The following is a 23868-nucleotide window of genomic DNA, read 5'->3' as shown; positions in this document are numbered from 1 at the left end:
TTTGTTAGAGTTTTGCATTACACCCCTTTAGCTTTTATTCTAAAGTTCAGACATTGTATTTAGTAATTGTTTAAGCTGATATATTTAAATAACTTTAGCAAAGTTTTATTTTTGCCAGGAGAAATTAGTTTTAATAATTTTCTGTAACGCTTCCATTGGTTTTGTTTTCTGGGAAATCAGAAAGCAGTTTAAGTGTATGGTCCTCTTTATGCCACTTGTGATTACTTTCATTTTTACAACATGTTCATGTTCTGTTTGGCAGTGTTGCAATCATAGAACCATGACAAATTTATGTCAACAAGGTAAGAATTGTGGATTTTGCGATTTTATATACTCCACCTGTTTGCCCCCCTTCTCTGGACTGCTACATTGACGTCGCGTGCCAAACCTGCGTAGCGACTCACGATGGATGCACCCAAACTGAAAGTTTCAGTTCCTCTCCATGTATCAGCCAGTGTGTTGATGATGACTCTAGGCCCCCACCCATGAAAAGGTCGGCCAGCATGATTGTCGAACAAGCCCTTGGGAGGTGGACAAGGACTTCCAGCAGCTGCTGGAAGAACTGGAGCTGCAACCGAGTGGCCCGGAGGCCCCGGACTCTTCAAGTGACAACCCACCTCCGCTGAGTCCTGTTGGGAATCCTCCCGACAACGCCGGATGTATGGGAACCTGGCCTTCTCCACCTTCAAACCTGACGGAGTATGACATCGTAGATGCCTGGAGTGCCTCACTTTCCCCTGGGGATTGTTACGATGACGACATCCTGCAGCTCGACTTTGATGAGGACATGGACTTCCTTTGATTGACCTCTGCGTTTTCTGCAAATGCTCTGATCGATCTCAAGGAGGGAGTGTCGTGAAACCTGGTTGGAACTGGTTGAGATCTTACCGGAGCACACAGAAAATGGATCACAACAGCCTGAAAGAAATAAAGTAATCTTGTATTATGATTACAGATGATTCTTGTTTTGCTGTAATACGAAGTTATTATGAATTAATTATGATAAAGAAATATGTAATCCTTTTCATTGAGATACAATGGTTTGATTTTATTTTATAATTTTCTATGATTCTGGTTAAAGATTATAGTTAAAGGAATGAGAAGTTAATGTAGATTACAAAGTCAATGAAATGTCACAGTGTCATAAATAGAACCATAAATAGAAATGGAGCTTTAGCAGAGGTTCAAGCTGGAAGACTCCGCCCCCTCCGTTCACCCATTGACGTCATGCTCATCCCCGTCCTCAGCCTGGACCTCACCCTGCACGTTCAATCAGCAATCAGGCTCTTCATAAGAGGATCCACACCCAAACCGTCAGACGCTTCCCAGCTGCGTTCAACCCACCACCTCCCCATCTCCACCCTCATCCTTCGGTTCTCCAGGATGGAACCCTTCCTGACCACCACCACCAGTGTCGGGCCCCGGGGGAGAGCATCCCTAATCAGTTATCGGGATGTTCATCGAGTTCACATCAAATCTCAGCTCAAATCAGCTGCCGGGGCCCGAGCGCCAAAGAACTGTTATTCATTGCTGTCATTAAATCTTTTAATTGTTTCTTGTTCTCGTCTGAGTCTTTCCAGATTGAACTGAGGGAGTGAGAGAGCAGTCAGTACGAAAGAAACAGGAAGTGAAACTGTTTAAGCTGCACGGAGGAAACGGGTGCAGAAGGCAGACAGAGAACCGAGAGTACAGCTCAGAAGAAAAAAGTTAATCTGCAGCTTGAGATTAACCAAGGAACAGTTGACGTGAGGAAAGTTGTGTGGGCCATGGGTCGTTGACACGTACGAGACGGAAAAAGCAGAAATGAAAGAGTTGAGCGGTTACCGAGAAGATAAAAAGACACCAGACAGAAGGTTCTAGGTTCTTTGTCCCGCAGCGTTCGAGTCGAGCACATGGAGATGCAGAATCAACAGAGGGCTGCGTGATGATACCCCGGGACGACTACTCGCTGCACAAGGAAGGAACAAGATCCATTTACCCACAACCCGGGATTCTGATTCGACTGCGGCCCCACACTCAACCCAAAAAGATTCCAACGATGCTGCAGTGGACATGGGGAATAGACAAAGATCGTATTTGGATAAAGAACTGAGTTCATTGAGGATTCTCACCAGTTCAACTTTGGATCTATTCTAAAAGGATTCTGCCAAGACAAAGACAGGACTCCATCCATGGATGTTAAAGTTCTCTGCTGCCAAGATCGTCTCTGCATCTGGGTTCAAGTAATACTGCCTCCCCCAAAGCCTCTATTTAGATCAGGACACAGTGTAGGGTTAGAAGTAGGAGTAATTTCTAAAAATTCTTAAAAGTATTAATTTCTTAATTTTTATTGAAATGCTGTATGTCTTTTTCCCTTGCTAAAGCTTGCTAATAAAATACTAAAGTCTAATTTGATGTTGTGAACAGTTAATTGAGTCAACTAGATTTAATTCTTCTGATTAATGTGAAATCAATGTTGATGGTCCTAGTAAATTAGGGTGGCTTCGTATGTTCTTTAGTTCAGATAAATAATAACCCTGGGACTTATTCCTAGTTGCTAAAATTATCTAAGCTATAACAAGTGCACGTTAATAATCAGAGAAAGAGCTGCCGTGAACAGATGTGGTTTATGAGCTCGGACACTGGCAGGGCTACTCCGATGACTGAATCATAGACTGAAGCGGGTCGTAACGTCTGGATGAAGGTAGTTAGAGCTTAGACGAATCTTTCTCGCTCCCAGCCTAAACAAAAGTTCTCTACATTCTTATTTGCGGTAATATTCTGGAATTAGAGGCTTTTCGGACCCATGAGATGGAGAGCTGGTCAGTAATCAGTCCGCTGGAGTTTGGGAGGAGTTAGGGCCGTGGCTGAATACTGTGGATTAACAAAAAAAAAAAAAAAAAATATATATATATATATATATATATATATATATATACATATATATATAAAACAGTGCTGCAGTGTAGAACCCCAGTGTTTCCTCTTTTTTTGTTCCTTGCACATTTGAATATCTGTTTTGTCTTACAAACTGTCATAAATTTCTTTTCAGGTTCAAAATGAGCCAATCAGAAATTGAGGCCTGGAGCCAGGAAGATGTTCATCGTTGGCTTATAACTGAAGTCAAAGTTTCTCAGAGTTGTGCTGATAAATTCATTAAAGAAGAAGTTTCAGGGGAATTTTTAGTCTCCTTTGAAAAGACAGACATTGTGGATTTAGGGATCAAACATGGTCCTGCTGTGAAGATCTCTTGTTATGTGGAAAGTCTGACTAAAGGATCAGGTCATAAGTCAGAATATCCTGCATATGTAAACACCTGGACCAAGGAGCAGGTGAGCCAGTGGTTCCTGCAACATGTAAAACTTTACCCAAAATACGTAGAACAACTTCTGGAGGAAGATGTTTCTGGGGATTGTCTGGTCTGCTTCAAGAAGCAGGACTTTCTGGATTTAGACATAAAAAGTGGTCCTGCTGTGAAGATTATAGCAGAACTGAAAAAGCTGAATGACAGACCAGAACCAAGCCTTGAGCCAATAACGAGCCAGAGAGAAGGAGATGATGTTAGCCTGCCTCAAACTCTAGACAATACACAACCAAAGTCAAAGAAGAAAACTGAATCAGAACCTCCGTCTGAAAAAACTTCAACACAAAGTGAAGTGCAGACAACAAAACGAGAAGCTTTGGGAGCGACACACAAAGCTGCAGAGGTAAAGTTACAAATAATTTCTTTCCAGTTATTCTCTGCTAAACTTAGCATGCAACCAACATGCATAAAATACTAGCTCACACACAGTGTAAGGTGTGATGAGGTGCAGGCCCGGCGGCAAGGGCGGACATTGAGGGACATTACCCGCCCATGGGGTCAGCTGTGCTCCCCCTGGACTGGAAGCTGTTTGTTGTTTTTACTCCAGAGTGCCCAACTCTGTTATTCCTATATCAATTTGATACAGTAGGGGCTTCCGCACTTCCTTCTGTCACTTTTTTCAGCCATTAAAACGGTTTAATCGTTAACACGTCGTGACCTGTTTTTCCAAGCCGCCTCTAAACGCAACATGAACGCTGGGTTTACACCTGTGTGGGAGCGAAGGAGACCTTCTGCTGCTGTGCAGAGCTAGTCAGGTGTGTGTTAGAATCATGGCAGCAAACCAGCAAAACGCAAAGAACTTTGCACAGTTTTCCCCCCAAACTAACTGACTGGGTTGAGCAAAGGTGTTGGATGCAGGTAATGTTAGCTAAAAGATGACTAGCTAATACCAATACACCACCTTAGCCCTTGTGTGTGCGAGGACTGAGGCAAACGTAGAGGACTGTGGAAAATGATACAAGTTTTACGTGTGTGGTCAGTTGGACCCCATTTTCTGGACACAAGGGTTAAGCTTGTTGACTAATAGCCTGTAGGCTACTGATGTTGTTGCTTATGTTCAAAAGTATGTAGAACTTGTTACATTGAGTAACTTTTTTTGGGAAAAAAGGTGCTTAGATGTGCAGCAAACTAATGACGTATGAGGGCCGCACTGGGATAACTCGGGGAAATTCAAACTGTTTGACGCGTGCTTCGAGTAACTCCAGGCCGCTTCTTTGTTTTGAAATCATCAATTTATTCCTCTTTGATTGTCTTACTTCAGATCTTACACAGATTGACACCGACTGACCAGGCCAAACCATACAATAGTGCCAACAATAAACGGCATTATAACACGGTCAACAGAAATTATGACCACCCCGGTGCACCCGCTTCCTCAAACATACAAAGCCAGCACGCCAGTATGGCTCCCATTCATACCTTTAGTGACAGTCACGCCCACCTCGACACACCCACCACCCAAGTGTCAAAGCCGTGTGCTCCTGTCACCTCAATAATCATTCATGTCATTCATATGGCTCTTACATTCCGGCCCCTGATTATTACAAAGATAATTATCTGAAATGTTAACATGTAAGAGACAATCCTAAGAAACAAATAATCATGAATTGCTCCATATGAAATTTATTTAAATCTATCTTTTAGAATAAGCAATCAACTAGAGAAAAGGAAGTCACTGGTAATGAGAAAGGAGAGAAAAAAGTTGTTAAATGTTCATGGTGTCTCCGCCTCCTGAAGCAGGCACAACTTGGTAATGGGTCTGTCCAGGTAGTTCATCTTTGGCTAGATGCGAACTGACCGCACCAGTCCCCCTTTATCTGGAACAATGTTCACAACTCTACCCATTGACCAAGAGTTGCGTGGAGCAGAGTCGTCCACGATGAGGACAACATCTCCTGGAAGAAAGTTCCGTCTTGTCCTTTGCCACTTCTGCTGCTCTTGTAGTTGAGACAAGTATTCCTTTAACCAACGCTTCCAGAAGAGATCCGCCATATATTACACTTGTCTCCATCTTCACCGAGCGTAGATATCACTCTTGGAAAATCCTCCTGGTGGCAGTGAAGGCATGGTCTTTCACAGAAGATGATTTGGAGTTAGTGCTTCCAGGCCGTGGGCATCAGTAGAGGCTTTGGTTATAGGTCGACTGTTTATGATGGCCTCAACTTTGCAGAAAACTGTGAAGACTTTCCTTACCAAGACTGTGTTCTCAGAACAGAATTTAACACTTTCAGAACAGACTTAATAAGACTTTCTATAAAGCTGGTTCCATTGTCTGAACGTAGCTCCAGCACTTGACCACGTCTGGCAATAAATCTTCGGAGACCATTGATGAAGGAATCTGTATCCAGTGAATACAACATCTCCAGGTGATCTGCTCTTATTGCCATGCAGGTAAAGATGACTCTATCGTTTTAACAGGCTCCTGCCAAGTTTTATTTCAAAGGGTCCAAAACAATCCACACTTCAGAGATGTGAAGGTCTTTAGCCAATATGGCTGGATATTTAGCTTCAGTATGCATAGCTGCTTTGCTTAGCCTTCACCAACTCTTAGTACACCACCTTCGAGAATAGGATTAAGCTTATAGAGCTGGCTTGTTTTCTTCACACACTCATGTTTCTGTAAACTTATAATTTCCGCTGGATATCGCTTTCTTTGACAGTAGCAGATGATGACACTCTCAGCGTTTCCAAACTCCTCCACAGATAAGGCTCCCAATGCAACCCTTTTATTGTACACATTCATTTCTTTCTTCAACCTTTCTTGAAGTGTAACATCATCAAGATCATAGTCAGAGGTTATTATTGCTATGTATTCATTTTGCCCCACCCCCCAAAATAAGCAGTTAAACTCATCTGGAGTCAAGACTGATGAGGTGTGGTTTTGTGGTTAGATCAAAATACAGTCTGGAGTTGGAATGAAGTCAAGAGTTTATTCAACCAAAAATAAAAAAACTGACAAAATCAGAAGCAGGTGGAGAACAGAAGCATTACAACAGAAGACAAATGGGTAGTAATGGAAAGAGGAAGTGAAAGAAATACCATTGAAAGCAGAAGTTTACATACACCATATAAAAATACCTCCCCTCATCCCCTGCTTTCCCCCCAAACTATCTGAATACACTTTTGTTGTTTTAGCTCAATTGGGATTTTACAAACCATAATGACAGAAAAAAATTTTAAAGACAATTTTTATTACTTTCTTCAAAGTCAAAAGTTGAAACAAACTTGGTACCATTAGTCGTAAGCTGTATGACTTACAGGGGTGCGGTAAAGGGGTGAAAAGTGATGACTATTCTAGGGGCCCTTACCAGCAGGGGGCCCTCCACAATTGAATTATTTATATTTTGTTCATAGAAATAAAAACAAAATTGAGGTTCTGTCAAATATAATCATATTATATTTTCAAAGATTGTTTTTAGCAGTAAAAATTTAATGTTCCCACTCCCAGACCAAAAAACACACATCCGTTTTTGCTCTGAACCTCCCTGGATCTGCATGAAATGGTTCGTTCCTGCTTGGAGCGCTTAACAGTGACGTATGCAGCTACAGTCAGTAGAAGCGACTGTGCCAGCTACTATGCTAAGAAAAGTTATAAAATCAGGTTTTCAAAAACAAGAGAGAGAGAGAGAAAGGCAAGAGTGTTACTTTATAACCCAGTTTTTCTCCAAGAGAGGTGGGAAGACTGTGTGAGATTATCAACCATTTAGCATAATTAGCTTAGCTACAAACTACTGTTTGCCTCAATTTTACTAGCATTTAATGAATTAAGGAAAAAATGACCAAGATTTAACTTGTTTTCTTCCCTTGTACCACTTAACAGAGGAGTCAGTCAGCAGCAGTTATAACCCACGTCGCTCCTGACCTGTTCTCTTCTGAGTGAAATTAAAGCTGCAGTATGTCACTTTTATTAAAAAAAAAAAAAAATTCACATATATTTTTTTTAAATTGTCATTATGTTGTCATTATGTTGTGACCAGGAGTGAAAGTAGTTTTAAATTTTTGTGTGCTTTGGAGTTTCTGTGCTGATTAATTTTTTTGCGAAGCGATAAAAGCTGGTAGCTCTTGAATTGCTACACAATAAAGCTGTATTTCCCTCAGCTAACTTGCTGCAATGTTGACACCTTGAGATGCCATGAGAGCTAAATTCTGAACATCATGGCATGGAGTGCATCCCAGTTTTCCATGTCTGGCATATAACCATTCATTTTAGCTATTAAACTGGTTCTATTGGTTCTGTGTCCAGACAGAGGGATAACCAGTAGCCCAGCATCACGACTTGTTTGTTCTGAAGATCCTGCAGCTTCCACTGCGTCTCCTCACCCTGACTCTCATACTGATAGGAACCACAGAGAACTGATAAGTTAAAAGCACATCTTCTGAAGTTGGGATGTTTTTCCTCCAACAGGTTCCAGAGGAATCACCTCAAACCAGATGTTGGACTGGATTTTATTTCACTGTCATTTGTGAATGTTAGAGCCTCATTTTCAACAGTGGAGCTATAAAGGTTGAAAAAGGTTGTCACTTTGAAGAAAGTCTCATCAACCTCTTATTTTTCCACTAAATAAGAGGCAAAAACGTTTTTGATAGAGGAAAAGCCTCTCAGACTCTGAGCTCAAAGCAAGATGCCAGAGAGCAATACAACTATTATTTTTAAATTAGACAATTTAATTTCACATAATTATCGTGGTAGAAGCCATTTGTTTGTTAAATACTTAATGAAACATATTTACCGTGTTTGATGTTTGTTGTGAATGACGTATAGTCACAAATAACGAGGTAATTAGTCTAAGTTTGTCGTTTATTGAACGTTCAGAAACTACACCGGCTGTGATGTGCCACAGCAAAGGTAAAACAACCCGAACAGGTGATCAACTCAAAACCACTTGCGCCTTTTTACTCTCCGTCTCTGTCATTTAAGCACACCCATTGCGGTGGCAACCAGTCGCTTCTCGAGCCGAGCACAGATTACGTTTAAAACATGTAGTCCATTACGATATCAAGTTTTCAGGCTTGATATTTATTTTGCAATTATTAATAAGCATCTCATGAACACAACGGTGGTTGATTAGTTAATTTTAAACTCCTGCTCTGCTAGTTATTTTGGTAATGGAACCAAAACGCGCAGAATTGCGCAACACCTTGTTGAAACAAAAAAACAAACAAACAAAAAAAAGCTATTTATTAACTGATTAAGTTGTGTTTTAGATTGTTCTTGAAAAACTAATCAGTCACGGCTGATTAGTGGTGCACTCACAGCTGCACAGTGAACCCATTGATTCTTTATAGCAGACAGCTGCTCCTCTCTTGCAGGTATTGCGTACCCCCGCTAAATCTTTTAGCGGTACACAGTACCCTGCCGTACCCCCTTACTTTCACCCCTGGTTGTGACAGTATGGTATGAGAGGTAATCTGTGAAAAATCTATTTCCTCTGCTTTCTCCCAGTGCTAGAAACAACCAGTGAGTGGCAGGCAGTGGTGGAGAAAGTACTCAAAAATGTACTCAAGTAAAAGTCAAAGTACCACATTAACATTTTACTTAAGTAAGAGTAAAAAAGTACTGGCTTTTAAAAATACTTAAGTATTAAAAGTAAAAGTACTTGCTGAATACATAACCTAATCGCTAATATCATTAAGTGAACCGATCGTATTTAATTTTAATACATAAGAAATATGCCATTTTAATGAACAATGCCACAGATTAAACATGTTCTTATTGTGTTTATTCTCTGTAACAGTTTAGACTTAGATATGTGATTCTATGAAAAATAATTTCAGGGATGGAAACATCTCGTCTCCTGTCCTAACATAGCATGAACTTCATTAGTGACATTTATTTAGAAAGAAATCCAACAGAAAGGGGATGGAAAGAAGGTGGGTGAGGGAGAACATGCAACCAAGGAGCCACGTAGCAGAGTTGTAGTCAAGACCACCGAACCCGAGACCAAGACCAGTGCCCTGAGCTACATGACACAATAAAATTAAGTTTACCTATCAAAATTGGTTCTCAGATTGATCTGAAAGATCCACATTCCCATAAAAACACCTAGATGTTAAATAGCTGAAATTTATTTAACCAGTATCAATTAAAACTCATTTCATTCTGTTTTGCTTTCATAGCTGTGCTACAATCCACAGAGGTCTCCTGCCATCCCTATAAAAATAACGCCCTGGGCGGTTGCCCATATTGCCCATGTCAGAAACCACAACTGAAACATCGCAATTAACGGTAAATAATGTTCAACTATGAACACTGTCCAACGGCGCAACACGTAACCAAGCAGAAGGAGCACCTTGACTGTTCTCACCCTCCCTCCCACTGCGATGTTTGCTACCATGACAGGAGACTAAATCAATCAATGAGCATGATCTGTGTTCGTTCAACTTTTACTTATTCGGCGATTAAATAAACGTGTGTATGTGTTAGCTACTGCAGTGTACACAAGAACAAAGAACGGCTCTCAGTGAGGCTTCAGTCCTTAGGACTTAGTAAAGATCCGTCCAGAAGAATCGGATCGTTCCTGAATGTCATATTACTATATTGCACTTTGGTCACAGCGTTGTCCCATATATGCGACACCTCAGTCAACACACAATGGCATGAGTGACAACTTTTTTTCATCGCAGATGCAACATGTGTCTCAGTCAGTACAGCTAGCTTTGCTAGCATCACGTCCACAGATCTTACCTTTCTTTAAGCTTTCCTTCGAAGTGACGCTAAAAGTTGGACGAAGTCCCGTCTGTGAAAGCGAAGCGCTGCTGGTTTTACATGTCACCATATCTTATGGTTTATGCAGCGCTATTATATTACTGACGATTAGACGGATATCCACCATTGCGCATGTCTGGAGCTCCGCGTGCGAGTAAAGGTGGAGGCGATGGGTGACAACAGACACTAAGTCACGTTATTGCTTGGATTTTACGGCGCCACCTTAAGACCCTGAACTTCACATTTTAACGGAAGAAAAGCTCAATGCGACGTGGATGTAACGAGTAACGCGACGGTTTTGTAGAAATGTAGTGAAGTAGAAAGTACAGATACTTACTGTAAAATGTAGTGGAGTAAAAGTAGAAAGTATCCATTATTAAATCTACTTAAGTAAAGTACAGATACACCAAAACTGTACTTAAGTACAGTAACGAAGTACTTGTACTTCGTTACTTCCCACCACTGGTGGCAGGAGAGTTTTAGTGCTGTCAATCACAATCTCATGTGGCGCTGCTCATCCTTCATCCCCCTCGATTTGTGCCATGCTGCAGCTAGCATAGCACAGAGCTGTAAATGCTCAGTTTAGTTAGCATAGCTACCAATGACGGCAGATAAACAGTTTCTTGTAATGATAAGTTGTTTCTCCCCCATTAGCACATTTAGCAGTGAGTGAATGAGGTTGATTGACAGTGCTAAGACCCTCCTCCTGGTTCTGATTGGTTGTTTTGGTCAGAACGGTGCATTACTTCAACCTACTCTCAACGTGGGCGGTACCGCCCCCCGGGGGGCATTCAGAGGACGGCAGGGAGCGCTGGCGGAAAGTTTTACAAATGGGGGGCGGTGGGATTCCTTTGGGGGCCGTTTGGTCGAAGGTAAACTTTATACATTAAATGCACAACAATACCAGTTTAGACTTTGAGCAACTTGGTAAAACTGTATTTCGTAACATTAAAACATGCTTGGCTACAACTGTATCGATGGCAGCTCTTCTTCTCTTCAGTATTTGTAGCTTCTTGGCGCTGCTCCTCTCCTGCTACTGGTAGCTTCACCGCATCAGTTCAGCATCTCGCCGGCTGATGACGTTGCTGTGATTCACTTTGTCTGGTATTTTTGTACAAATGTTTTGGCAGTTCTGTGATCATGTCAAAGCAGCAACTTATATTAAAAAGTGTTTTATTTCCATCTGGATGCTGCCCGCTTCCATGGAAGGACAACAGAAAATTGCTCTTATAAACATGTAATTACTAAAATCACGATACCCTCACTTTGTATCCCTCTGAAAAATGAACCCATTTAAATAAAGAAATCCCTCCATGGTGACACCACCATAGAGAGCGTTCATTTTATAGCGATAACACCGGCACTGTAAGTGGTCCGGTGTGAAACGGGTCGGGTGTGATAGAACAACGGAACCACAGCACTTTTGAATTTCAATAATCAGAATACCGAAAATGTTTCAGTTGTTTTAAAAGGTTTATGTCAGTCTGCCTTTTCCCCATCGATATGTTTCCTGAACGCTTCGCACCGTAGGGGGTTAAAAAAACAAAAAACGACGTGCACATTGCCCAAAACTCTGAAACAGGAGAAGCGGGACATAAAACGGAGCGACAAACTAGATGTGAATTATGGCATAAAAACAGAGAATCCGATGCTGAACAGGGAAAAATGAATACATGATGTGAAACACATGACGATTAGGCGGCGCAGCAGGTGATGAGTGAAGATTAATGATGGTGAGCGTGCCATGTGGGTGAAATTTTATGGATGATACTCTGATGTCCCATTCTTCTGAAGGCAGCACAGAGCTGCACCACCAGAAACCAACAGAAACACTGAAGAGAAGAAGAGCTATGATTAATGTAGTTACAGTTCTATCCATGTTTTAATGTTGCAGAGTTCAGTCTTTTTGTAAATAGTTCAAAGTTTAAACTGGCATGTTGTACATCTTATCTGCTCATTTTGTGGAATATTTAACTAGAAAATGGCACAGAACAAGAATATTTTTTCCACTCTGATTGGCTGCCGTTAGGCCTACTGGTTTTAAATTGAATGTCCATTCATTGCATTTTTTGTAAACACCTGTGAAAATAATTTCTATTCCCATGGCTTTTTTGTTCTCTGGGAAATTATTTTTGATGATAAATACAGAAACAAGCATAAAAATCAAAAGATTTACAATAGTGATAGTAACTTTAATAATAAATAATAGTCAGTACAAAGTAGCCTTCAAATTCTTTGGTGGGGGGCGGTAAGGACCTGGACAAAGGCTAGGGGGGCGCTGGCCCAAAAAATGTTGAGAAACACTGCTTTAACCAGTAATAGTAATTCAGTAAGGAGATGGAGGAGATTGATTGTTTTCACAGATTATCTGTCTCATAAACTGTCACGACATGGTGACAACTTTAACAAATATGGAGAAAACATTTTTTATTAAAGTTACATACTGCAGCTTGAACAAAATGCAACTACATAACATTGTTAGAAGTCTGGATTGCTTTATGTGTAGTTTGCACGTTTGTTTTGATTGTTACTCATGGAGGAGAGACATTTCAGTATCTAAAACTAATGGAAAAAATTAAGCAATCTACTTGCATACTGTATGTGGACTGTTGGATGTTAAATTCATGAGCAATAAATATTGTGCTAATTATCAGTATTGGACCAAAGAAAGAAAGGCAGATGCAAGCCTTTAAAATTGTGATGCTTTTTATGGGTCAGACAGACTCAAAAAATTGTAACAGCAGCTGCACAGGGGGCCCAATCTAAGTTTTTGTCAGGGGGCCCACGATTCCTGGCGGCACCCGTGATGACTTGGGTCACACATTTTGGATATCCTTCCACAAGTTTCTCACAATATTGGAATTTTGGCCCATTCCTGCTGACAGAACTGGGGGAACTGAACCATGTTTGTAGGTTGCCATGCTTGAACACGTCTTTTCAGTTTTGCACATAAATTCTCAATAGAATTGAGATCAGACCACACCAAAATGTTTGTTGTTCTTAGGCCACTTTGTAACCAGTTTGGCTGTATGTTTTGGGTTATTGTTCATTGGGAAGACCAATTTGCACCCAAGCTTTAACTTCCTGGCTGATGTCTTGACATGTTTAAATTTTTCTGCATGATCTTCTTTCCTCATAATGCCATCTAGTTTACCAATCCCTCCTGCAGCAAAACAACCCCACAACATAATGCTGACACCCCCATGATTTAGTTGGGACTGTATATGGTCCCTTCATGGACACTGCAAACCAGCGTCCATGAAGTGCATTTACTGTTTCCATTGCTGCAGGTATTGAGGATTGCTTCATATACACATCACCACTAGGAGAGTTCCTATCAGCATAGATGTGAACGACTCCCTTGTGCTTGTAGCATTGATCAATCACATCATCTTCGATTTCAGAGGTCCAGTTAGGATCATTTTTTTGCCTGTGGGTTAAACAGATTGCAAGGTAATATGGATCGCAAGCTTCAATCCGTCCTATGTTGCACACTTAGTCAGAACAGCAGCTCATAGAAGTAGAGTAGTGCTGTAAATAAACAGATCTAGTTCAGACCAATCACAATAGGTTTGTTGAGAATTTGTTTTGGGTTTAACCGGGATTTGTTTATGGCTTATTATTGGGATATTATAATTTAATATAAGTAACCATTTGAGTTGGAATTGTTATTTCATATTTAGTTAGCATTTGATAGTATCTGGTTCAAATGGATTATCTGTGGACCTTTTATATATCCCATGATGCTTTAGAACTAGAAGAACTAGAAGTTAGACGAAGAAGAACATTTTGAGGGTTTTTCCCAGAAAGAGGTATTTTCGGAACTCAGGATGTTAGCTGAGTTCCAACACTCTGACGTATATCAATATTATGTATGAGTCGTTCATCCTTTTTATTCATTAAAGTTCATCTGAATAATCCATCCAACTCCTTTTTGTCTTTAAATGAGTCAAATATATAACAAAGTTGGCAAAAAGTTCACACATGAGGTTGTGACAAGAAGGTGTGGGCAACGTGAGGCTGAGAACAAAATGATGGGACTTTCATCTAGGGCTGAAACGATTCCTCGAATGATTCGAGTACCTCGATTACTAAAATTCCTCGAGGAAAATTTACCTGCCTCGAAGCTTCGTTAATTTATGTTTTATTAGTTAGCGCACCGTGTTCCGGCCGGGACTTCATTTGCGTTGCGCGGAGCTCTCACTTCCGCCTCTGAGTTGTTGACAAAAGCTAAGTCTCAGCGGCATAAAGTCCAATCTTCAAGATTGACCCGTGGGGATTTTATTGATTGATGATAATGCCCGACTTTTTATCGTTTTTGGGGAACCAATAAGCATCCTTAAAATGACTGGGGGATGCCTGGAGTACGGCAGCATTTCTCCTCCGGGGCTGCTGGTTGAAAGCGAACGGCGGGAAGAGCGCTGAGGTGAGCGGATAGCCTGAACAGGGCGGGCGGCTGAGTAGCTGATGCTTACCGTGTAAATGTAGCTTTACCGACGAACCGCACAATAAATTTCATATCCCGGTCTGAAGAAACGGGTGGCGGAGCGCATCGTACATGGCTGGTAGATGAGTTTCTGAGTGTGACCAGTGAAGGTGTCGTAAATATCCCGTATTGCTTCCCCCCGTGTTCGCCCCCGGTCTAACGGTTCGTCAGTCCGCTGGTCTATTTCCTCCCCTCCACCCCATCTTACGTTCGTTCATTCGCCCTCTCCTCCCACTCCAGGCGGCATTTCCCGTATTTTCAAACCCAAAGCGTGACAGGTTAGGTGGCAAGGTGAGTTTAATTAATCTATTAAACTCACTGAAGATGAATACATAAACTAAAAGCTGGATTGTAGACATTTTTTATAAGCATATTTGTGAGCCTGCCTCTTTGTTATTAAATTCAATATAATTTCAGATTTTTCTATAACTTTTCTTCTGGTTAACTTAGAAAGTGAGCTATTATTGTTACAGGTTAGTTTTCTAAACTACAAAAAAGCAACTGTTAGGGATGCTCAAATATGAAAAATTGGACTGATATTGATATCTGATAGTAACACCGGTATTATGCCAGATTTACCAATATTTCATTTTATAATTTTTTTTATCCGATTACTCGATTAATCGTAAGAATAATCGATAGATTACTCGATTACTAAAATATTCGTTTACAACAGCCCTACTTTCATCACACAGCTATAACAATGAGAAATGATTTTGGCAGTTTGGCTCCACCATCAGTGTCCATGCTAGCTAGCCTTAGGATTCATGGTAGGCTCTACTGACTACTGGAGGAGCTGTAGCGTAGCACAGAGAAAGGGAATGGGTGTGAGCAGTGCCTGGAGAGACTAGTGTTAGACCACCTGAGTAAGCAAGCACATATCAGGACCCTCTGCAGTTTGATTATCACCTTGGAGTTGAAGATGCCATCATACACCTCCTTCAACAAATCTACTGTCATCTGGACTAAGCAGGCAGCTCTGTGAGGATCATCTCCTTTGATTTCATCAGTGCATTTAATATAATTCAGCCTGATCTGCTTTGTCAGAAACTCCAGAAGACATAGGTGGACGCCTCCACCATCACCTGGATCTATGACAGCCTCACAAGCAGAGGGTCTAGTCAGGTGGTCAGTAACACAAGAGCACAACAGGGCTCTGTACTCTCATCATTCCTTTTCACTCTGCACACTTCAGACTTCCAGCACAAGTCAGACTCCTGTCATCTACAGAAATACTCAGATGACTCTGCAGTTGTCGAGTGAATCAGAGATCTGGTGGAGGGAGTGCTCTCTGCTTTTGTTGTGTGCATCTTGATGAGCCCCAGAGGTTTTTGACTTTGCATCTTACATCAACAAGGTTGCATGGGTTTAGTCCCAGGTAGAATAACAGACATTACAATCTACAGATGCATAAATCCTGGAAAGATAGGCTGCAAGGCATTATTCACAAACTAAATTAAAATTTTAATCTACAGCTTGAAAGACTGTAAAATAAAACTAATGCTAAAATGGGATAAATGTGTTGTGTGTATTATGTGTTGTTTCATCTACATGTGGGCTCCTGGATGCATATGGTGTTATATGTTTTGTACAATTTGGTGCTAAAATTGAAAGAACAAGCTACTTATTTCTCTTACCATCAAGGAATGAGAACCGACACAAAATCTTGACTATTACTCTACTATACCTATTTGGAAGTTATTTGCCATGTATGAATTTATTTTTTAGCAAAAATGATTATTACAGACAATAAACTTAGTTGGAAGTCTCACATAGAATATATTAGAAATAAAGTTGTAAAAACTATTGGAATATTGTTTAAAATAAAAGATTTAGTAAATGTTAAAGGTTTGCATATTATATATTCCTCTTTGGTTATGCCTTATTTGTATTATTGTTCAGAAATCTGGGGAAATGCAAGTAAAACAAATATTGATATATTAGTTAAGTTGCAAAAATAAGCTATAAGGCTTGTTAATCAGGTGGGATACTGTGAACCAACTGATAAACTTCATTCAAAGTAAAGCATTAAAATTTAAAGATATTATATAAAAATATCTGTATAAAATTTATATACAAATACTGGAAATAATGTATAAAGGATTGAACAAAAGTCTTCCTTCTGGTATTCAGAAATTATTTAAATTGAGAGAGAATAAATATAATTTGCGAGGTTTGTTTATATTTGAATGTGCAAAAGAGAAGAGCCAGATAAAGTCTAGATGTGTTTCAGTTATTGGTGTGAAAATGTGGAGTGAATTGAATGATGATTTTAAGTTATGTCTTTTCTTGGTGAGCTTTAAAAGAGCTCTAAAATGTAAAATAACATATTACGCTGTTATGTAGATTTATATATGCATTGTGAAGATATCTTGGTAGGGTGTTGGGTATAAAATAGGGTAGGCAAGAATAAGCTTGGCTTCAGCCTATTGCTTTTTTGGTAAATTATGGGTTTCTTTATTGTTTTTTTTTTTGTTTGTTTGTTCTTTTCTGTGTTTAATGTGGAAAATTTACCAAAATAAAGTGATTGATTGATTGATTGATTGATTGATTGATCTGGTTCATAATTTTAAACATAGCTGTGTACAAGATTTTGTCACATTTTAGTCAACTTATGGTGACTCTTTCTTTCCATCCAGGTGAAACTCCAGCCAGAGTCATCAAAGAGTGCTGTGATGATCAATAACTTCTTGGAAAACCTAAGGGGGGAGGACTTTAAAAAATTTCAATTTCATCTATTAGAATACAAAACCGATGAGAATAACTCTATTCCACTAGGGGCTCTTGAGAACAAAGACAGAGTAGACACTGCCCAATTATTGACCAGCCATTATGGGACTCAGGAGGCTTTACGTGTTACAATACATATTCTGAAAGAGATTGGGCAGCATCAACTCGCTCTTCAGCTAGAAAGAAACACAGGTAGGTAATTTATGGGCAACTTACCGTACATAAGCCTTGTACACGTTTTCTAAACAAAATTTAAAGATGTATTTGTATGGCCTTTTGCATTATCTATGAATCACTTTTCACTTTGTTTTTCAGGTCAACCAGAGCAGTGTCTTTCCAGAAATTATAAGAAGACAGAAGCTAACCAAGGAGAGAAACTAAAGATGTTATTAACTTGTGGTGGAAATTCACTAGACAGTTATGCCAGATTTGTTATTGTTGTAAACAAAAGCAGACAAGAACAAATTCAGTACCTCAACTTTCTTAGTAAGCTGAAACTGTTTTGTGTCTTGGACTTTGACCCAAACTCACTCACTTCAGGCGGACTGTGTAATTCATACAGAGACTCAAGGGTGGCTAACCTGCATCTGCCAGTACAATTTCAGGGACAAATAGAGGCTGTAAAAAAAGACCTTAACCTCAACCTCCAGACCAGCTGGGTCTTCTGTAATGGAAGAAATGACCTTGAAGGAAACAAAGAACTGGAGTACAGAGAGTGGTTGAGGAAATCTTGCAGAGATGTTGATCAGTTAGTTTCCTTTATCTGCAACCCTGACGTTTTTCTTCATGGCCGATGGCTGATCATATTCCTCCTCCTTTCCCCTGTATGTACTGAGAAAGATCCAGTCTTTGATACCTACAAATCTTTTATCAAACACACAGATGAGAAAAACATCATCTGTATTTGTGAGTCTCAAGCAACATATCTGAAATGGAGGGAACTTATTCAAGACAAGTGTGACTTTGACATTGAGCATTTGTCCATAAATGAACTAACTCTGAGTGAGATCAATGGGACCATAATGGGCCTGGGACCAGTTACTCAGTCATGTACACGTCTGCTTCCTTCTTCTGGTTCCAGTGCTGTTGTTCTTAAACAGAAGGATGAAGATCTACTGACAGCTCTGAAAGTTCTTGCCTCAAATGAGTGTGAAAATGTCTTTAATGAAAGCAGCTCAGAATTTCAGGAGTTCAGAATCAAGGTTGAGGAGGACTTCTACAGAGGAGCCAAAGTGAGTTGGTGGAACTTCTACTTCTGTGACAAAGACATAGAGAAGCCATTTATAAAGAGAGAAAAGCATGAAACTGTGAAGAAAATGATCAGATCACAGAAGACACATTCAAGCAATGCTTGCGTCCTGCTGAATCTATTTCATCACCCAGGATGTGGCGGAACCACCTTAGCAATGCATGCCATGTGGGAGCTCCGTAAGAAGTTCAGATGTGCAATTCTGAAAGACAACATGCTGCCAAAAACTGAGGTGGCCAACCAAATCCGACATCTGATGAAACTGGAAAGTGAGAAACCATCACCAGTTTTACTTCTGATTGATGACTCAAAAGAAACAGAAACCCCTTCTGATCTAGTGATCTGCATCGGTCAAGCAGTTGAAGATTTATTTTACCTTAATCTGGATGAGGGTCAACACTGCAAAGTTATCATCCTCAATTGTGTTCGTTCACATAATCCTAAAGAGGAATACAGACGGCACAACCAAACCCAAAACCAGTACATAACCGCAAAGCTGATGCCACAAGAACAGAGGGACTTTGAAAAGAAACTCAAAGATCTCCAAGAAACCCATGAGAAGCCTGAAAACTTTTACAGCTTCATGTTCATGAAGAACAATTTTGACAAAATTTACACAGAAAATCTTGCTTGTAACATACTGGATCATTTTGACTTTAGCACCAAAGTGGCCCAACTCTTTTCCTTTCTGGCCTTACTCAAAACATATGCTGGAGAGTCAGAAATCGCTCTGTCACTCTGTGAGAATTTCCTTCAGATGAATCAGATGAAGTTGAATCGCTGGGAAGAAGACAGTGTTTTGGACAGAATGAACCCATATTCAAACTTCCTCATTATAGACTCTGTGAATGACTGGGGTGGATACAAAGGAATCCAAATTCTTCATTATGCAATAGCATCTGCCTGTCTGGATGAGCTGGAAAGGAGTCATAATCTGAAAGTCAGTGATATCGTCAAGGAGATTCTTCACTGCGATCTGTTTTTCAGTGCTGGCGTTGTGAAACACAAATTCATGCTTTCTATTCAACAAATGCTGATAAAAAGACGAAAGCGAAAGAAAGATGGAGAGGAGAGGGAACCATTTTCTCCTCTGATAGAAAAAATCCACAGCCAGGAGGGGAGACAAACTGTCCAAGAAATCTTTGAGAGTGCATCATCCAGATTTGAAATGAGTGCATCTATTCCTCAGGCATTGGCAAGATATTTGTACATCAATGTGCGTGACTTTCCAGAAGCCTTAATATGGGCAGAGAAAGCTAAGAACATTAAAAGTAATCCCTACACCTTTGATACAATTGGACAAATCCACAAAAGCAATCTGAGATCTAACATTGAAAGAGAAAAGCAGGAGAACACACACAACCCTGAAGATTTGCACAAAAATATTGAAATAGCCAATAATGGTTGGACAGCTTTCCAAAGAGCTCAGGAACTGTCAGATTTTGAGAATGAAAGAGAAGAAGAAACAGCTGATGATGAATCAGAGGACTATCCCAGAAAATGGTACAATGTTTACGGTCATGTCAGCATGCTGGAAATCTCTTTCCTGATCATTGAAATACTGAGCAGGTTACCTTTCTTTGAAAAACACGATCATTCTAAAAAAGACTACTTGATAAGTTTTCTTAACAAATCAATCCCAATCAACAGTGTTTACAGAGAAAACACAGACATTAACAACAGGTATGTTGAGATAATCAGAGAACATGAGTCATTTCTTGTAAAGCTTAAACCTGACATCAAAGAAAGGTTTGATTTTCTTGACTCTTACTTTGCCTACATCAAACAAAACTCTGAGTATGACAAAACCAATCATAGAAAAGTAAGTGAACTTTATAAAAAATACGTTGATCTTTTCTTTGCCACATTAGATGAAAGGAGAAAAGAACAAAAAGTCAAAACCAACCTCAACCAGAAATTGGAAATCGAAGAACGAAGAAGATTTCTGGAGATGTGTCAAGCAGATACTTTCTCTGGAATACTTCAGTGTTTGGATAAGCCTGTTGAAGAGATAACACAATGCTATGCGTTTTTACTACAAAACACAATCCATGAGAGAAATCATTCAAAAATAAAAATCAACTACATTATGTCAAACATAAATCTTTACCACCTGAATGCAAACTCTAAACATGTAAAGAAATACAGTGACCTCTGTACTCTTCTTCAAGACATTCTGCAAGACGTAGGACTTCGACATCCTTTCCCAGATCCATATTTTCTGGCTCTGTTGTTATTCTGGCCCAAAGAAGAAAATACAGATATAGCAAAATATGTAACTGCAATTCGGCAGTCTTCTCATAAGTACTTGTCCAAGTTACTTCAAAAGAGGAGCACCATTGCTTATTTTTACTTGGGTAAAGGAGAGGGACTGAAGAGGCTGGTTTCAAAACCCTCACTGGATGAACGTTTTCTGATGAAGATGAATCGAGATGCCTTAGCACAACTTTGGAGAGATGGAGACATATTTAAAAAAGAATCCATAAGAAACCGGCTTTACAGAGTGAATGGAACCATTCAACAGGGGGAGGTTTACGCTAACTATGGCAAACAAAAAATCCCAGTACATCCAGCACGGATCAGTGGAATAAGAAGTGGTTTCAGTACCGAAAAGGTTTCTTTCTACATTGGGTTTGCCATCAACGGACCCCTTGCATACGACATCCAGTACGAAAACTAGAAACATGTACAGAAAGACCTGTAACCTGCAAACTGAACCTGGATAAGCAGCTAAGAGTCCAGGCTAATGCTGAAAGAATGTTGAAGACAAGATTTAGAAGTTATTAGATACTTTCTGGCTTTTTAGATTTAGCTATAACCCTTGTGTTTACAAATGGGGTCCAACTGACCCCATACCCGTATCACTTGTATCATTTTCCTCAGTCCTCGCACACTCAAGGGTTAAATATTCTCTCAAGGAAGCATATTTATTTTCGCAATTTCCAAACTGAACAGGATTCAGTTAAGATAAAAAATAAAAGGATGATTTGCAGGTGTGATCAAAGTAATTTTCAAGATATTTGACTGAGCGAATGTTGAGTAATTAGTGAAGGTATTACCCGTTACTTTGAATATGAGGTCAGACATGTGGTTTAAAACAACAATAAATCATTTACTTATCCCCTCTTCTGTAGAAGACCAAAGAAATTAAAATGATCTTGAGCTAGAAAAATGTCTTGAGGATCTTGCTGAATAAATATTGGCATCATTGAACACTGGGCCGCCTCAGAATAACCTGCTCTTCTTTTTATGTGTAGAGTTGTTTATCATCATGTTAAGTTCATGTCACAGAGCATGTTTTAGTAATGTTCCAGTTTAAGTTTTAATTATGTACCTTTATGTCTGAAGTCCTTGATTGAAAACATGTTAACTCGTTTTTGTTTTATGAAGATGTTCAACTTCTCAAATGTTATAACTCAGTTAATGCCTATAGTTCTCTTCAGATTCATATAAGATTTAATGACTGTCTTTCTGTTATTTCTGAGCATGTCTGAGATGTTTAAATAATTTTTTTCCTTTCTCTAAAGAACCAGTCTTGTATAGCGATATGTTTATTGTACATTTTATATATACAATCATTGAAAAATATGGTAAACATTTAAGTTAAATGTATTTTTATTCTTTTTAACAAAAAATATTGTCACAGTATTTCTGTTACAACATATGAAAGCTTTGAATTTAGATCTTCGATTCAAGTTCTGTTAATCACATCTATCACTTCTGCTTCCATAGGAAAAATTTTTATCATTTTACAATTACATATTTACTCATTGCATTATTACATTTATCTTTGTATTATTTATATTCATTGTTTGATACTTATCTATTCATATTCATTTACCCATTTTGCTCATTATATTACAAATAATTTTACATTTAATGATTACATTATTCTTTTGTTATTTTCCTACATTATGTTGCTTTGACATTTTATTTCCAGACTGGTTTCGGACAGCATATTTGATGTTTGAAGTAAAATCACTGACTGTAACATCTACAGTGTTTAGAAAACTAAGTTCATAAGTTAATTTCCTGCTCATGAGGTGATGACTGTCAGTGAGATGAGGAATCATCTCCTCCAAGTGTTTTTGCAGGGCAGCAAAAAGAAGTTTGCTGACCTACACTCTGTAACTCTTTGTTCTTCTTGATTAAGTAAAAATCCATCAAACAAACATTTGTGAGTATCTGTCTCTGACTGAGTGATTTTTACTATAACAGTGCTTGAATATATATTTTTTCCATTGCAAATTGGTGCTGTGATCCAGATGCCTCAACTGAATGTCCAAGGATGTTGACGACCACATTAACCGTGTTTTCAGTACAGATGCCTTATTTGTCAGTATTCCGCAAATGTTAAAAAAAATCATAATTCCGCAATTACACTTATTCCATTAAAGAAATAAAATTAAAATCACATGTGAGTAAGCTTGTTCACATGATAAGTCATGCATAGCCATGGCGTTAGTGTTCATCATCTATTAGTCTCAAGAGCGTCTTTTTAGATGTTGGGCCAACAAACCCCTTATGCTTGGGAGCGGCTACATATGCAGTTTACGGTAAATTGTAGAGATTTTACAGAAGAGCTATGAACTCAACACATTGGAATGTCACAAAATTAAGAAGTGTGTGATGCTGTGAGTTCTGGTGGAGCCAGCTGCACATTGTCCAGAAAACAAAACAAACAAAAACACAAACCATCATCCTCCTACATCTTCCTGTCGTCTTCAGTAATTGCCGGCTGTTGATCATGTGACTCCTGCGATACAAAAATGACAAGTTTATTTGTGGGGCACATTTCAGCAACAAGGCAGTTCAAAGGGCCTTACATGATAAAATTGCAACAGTTATGAAACAAACAATAAACATTACATTTTGTCAAATGCCACAGACAAGGGGCATATGACAAAAGGGGGAAATCCATGAGGAAACAAGGAGATGAACAAAAACCAAAACTACACAGAAGGAAACCAGCAACAGGAGACAACAGGGAGGATCGAGGAGTAGACGAAAGGATCAGGCAGGGAGGGAGTGAGGATGAGAGGCTTAAATACTGGGGAATATAAAAGACCTAAGCTCATGAGCTAACTGATTGCAGGTGTGAGTGGAGGGAGTAAGAGGCAGGCTGAGGAGAGAGAGAGGAGAAGTGAGAGAGAGGCACAGGGGGTAAGGGAAAGTGTACAGGATACTAGAAAATAAATTCAACAGAATTATGCACACAAGAAATAATTAAACAAGAGTAACTAAGAATAACTAGGAGAAATAAACATAACTACAAACACAAAGAAAGACTGAACTAAAGTAAAGCCAAAACATAGCTGATCTAAATAAAAGAGGAACTAAGAAACACAGAAACA

General features: G+C 39.4%; 1 protein-coding gene across 1 annotated transcript; it reads left to right on the top strand.

Moving 5' to 3' along the window:
- The first annotated feature begins 793 nt into the window (after positions 1 to 793).
- Positions 794 to 22686, top strand: LOC148157902 (sterile alpha motif domain-containing protein 9-like). Its single transcript, XM_088008057.1, has 4 exons — positions 794 to 2222; positions 3032 to 3686; positions 17175 to 17457; positions 17581 to 22686. The coding sequence occupies exons 1-4, from the start codon at positions 2176 to 2178 to the stop codon at positions 21192 to 21194; spliced, it is 4599 nt and encodes a 1532-aa protein (XP_087864183.1). The 5' UTR covers positions 794 to 2175; the 3' UTR covers positions 21195 to 22686.
- The last annotated feature ends 1182 nt before the right edge of the window (positions 22687 to 23868 follow it).

This window comes from Poecilia mexicana, unplaced genomic scaffold (genome assembly GCF_051168715.1).
Source record: "Poecilia mexicana isolate PSO_F unplaced genomic scaffold, ASM5116871v1 scaffold_8, whole genome shotgun sequence".
In the NCBI taxonomy this organism is placed as follows: Eukaryota; Metazoa; Chordata; class Actinopteri; order Cyprinodontiformes; family Poeciliidae; genus Poecilia; species Poecilia mexicana.
The sequence above is the reverse complement of the archived record's forward strand: the minus strand, read 5'-3'. Positions and strand labels throughout refer to the sequence as shown.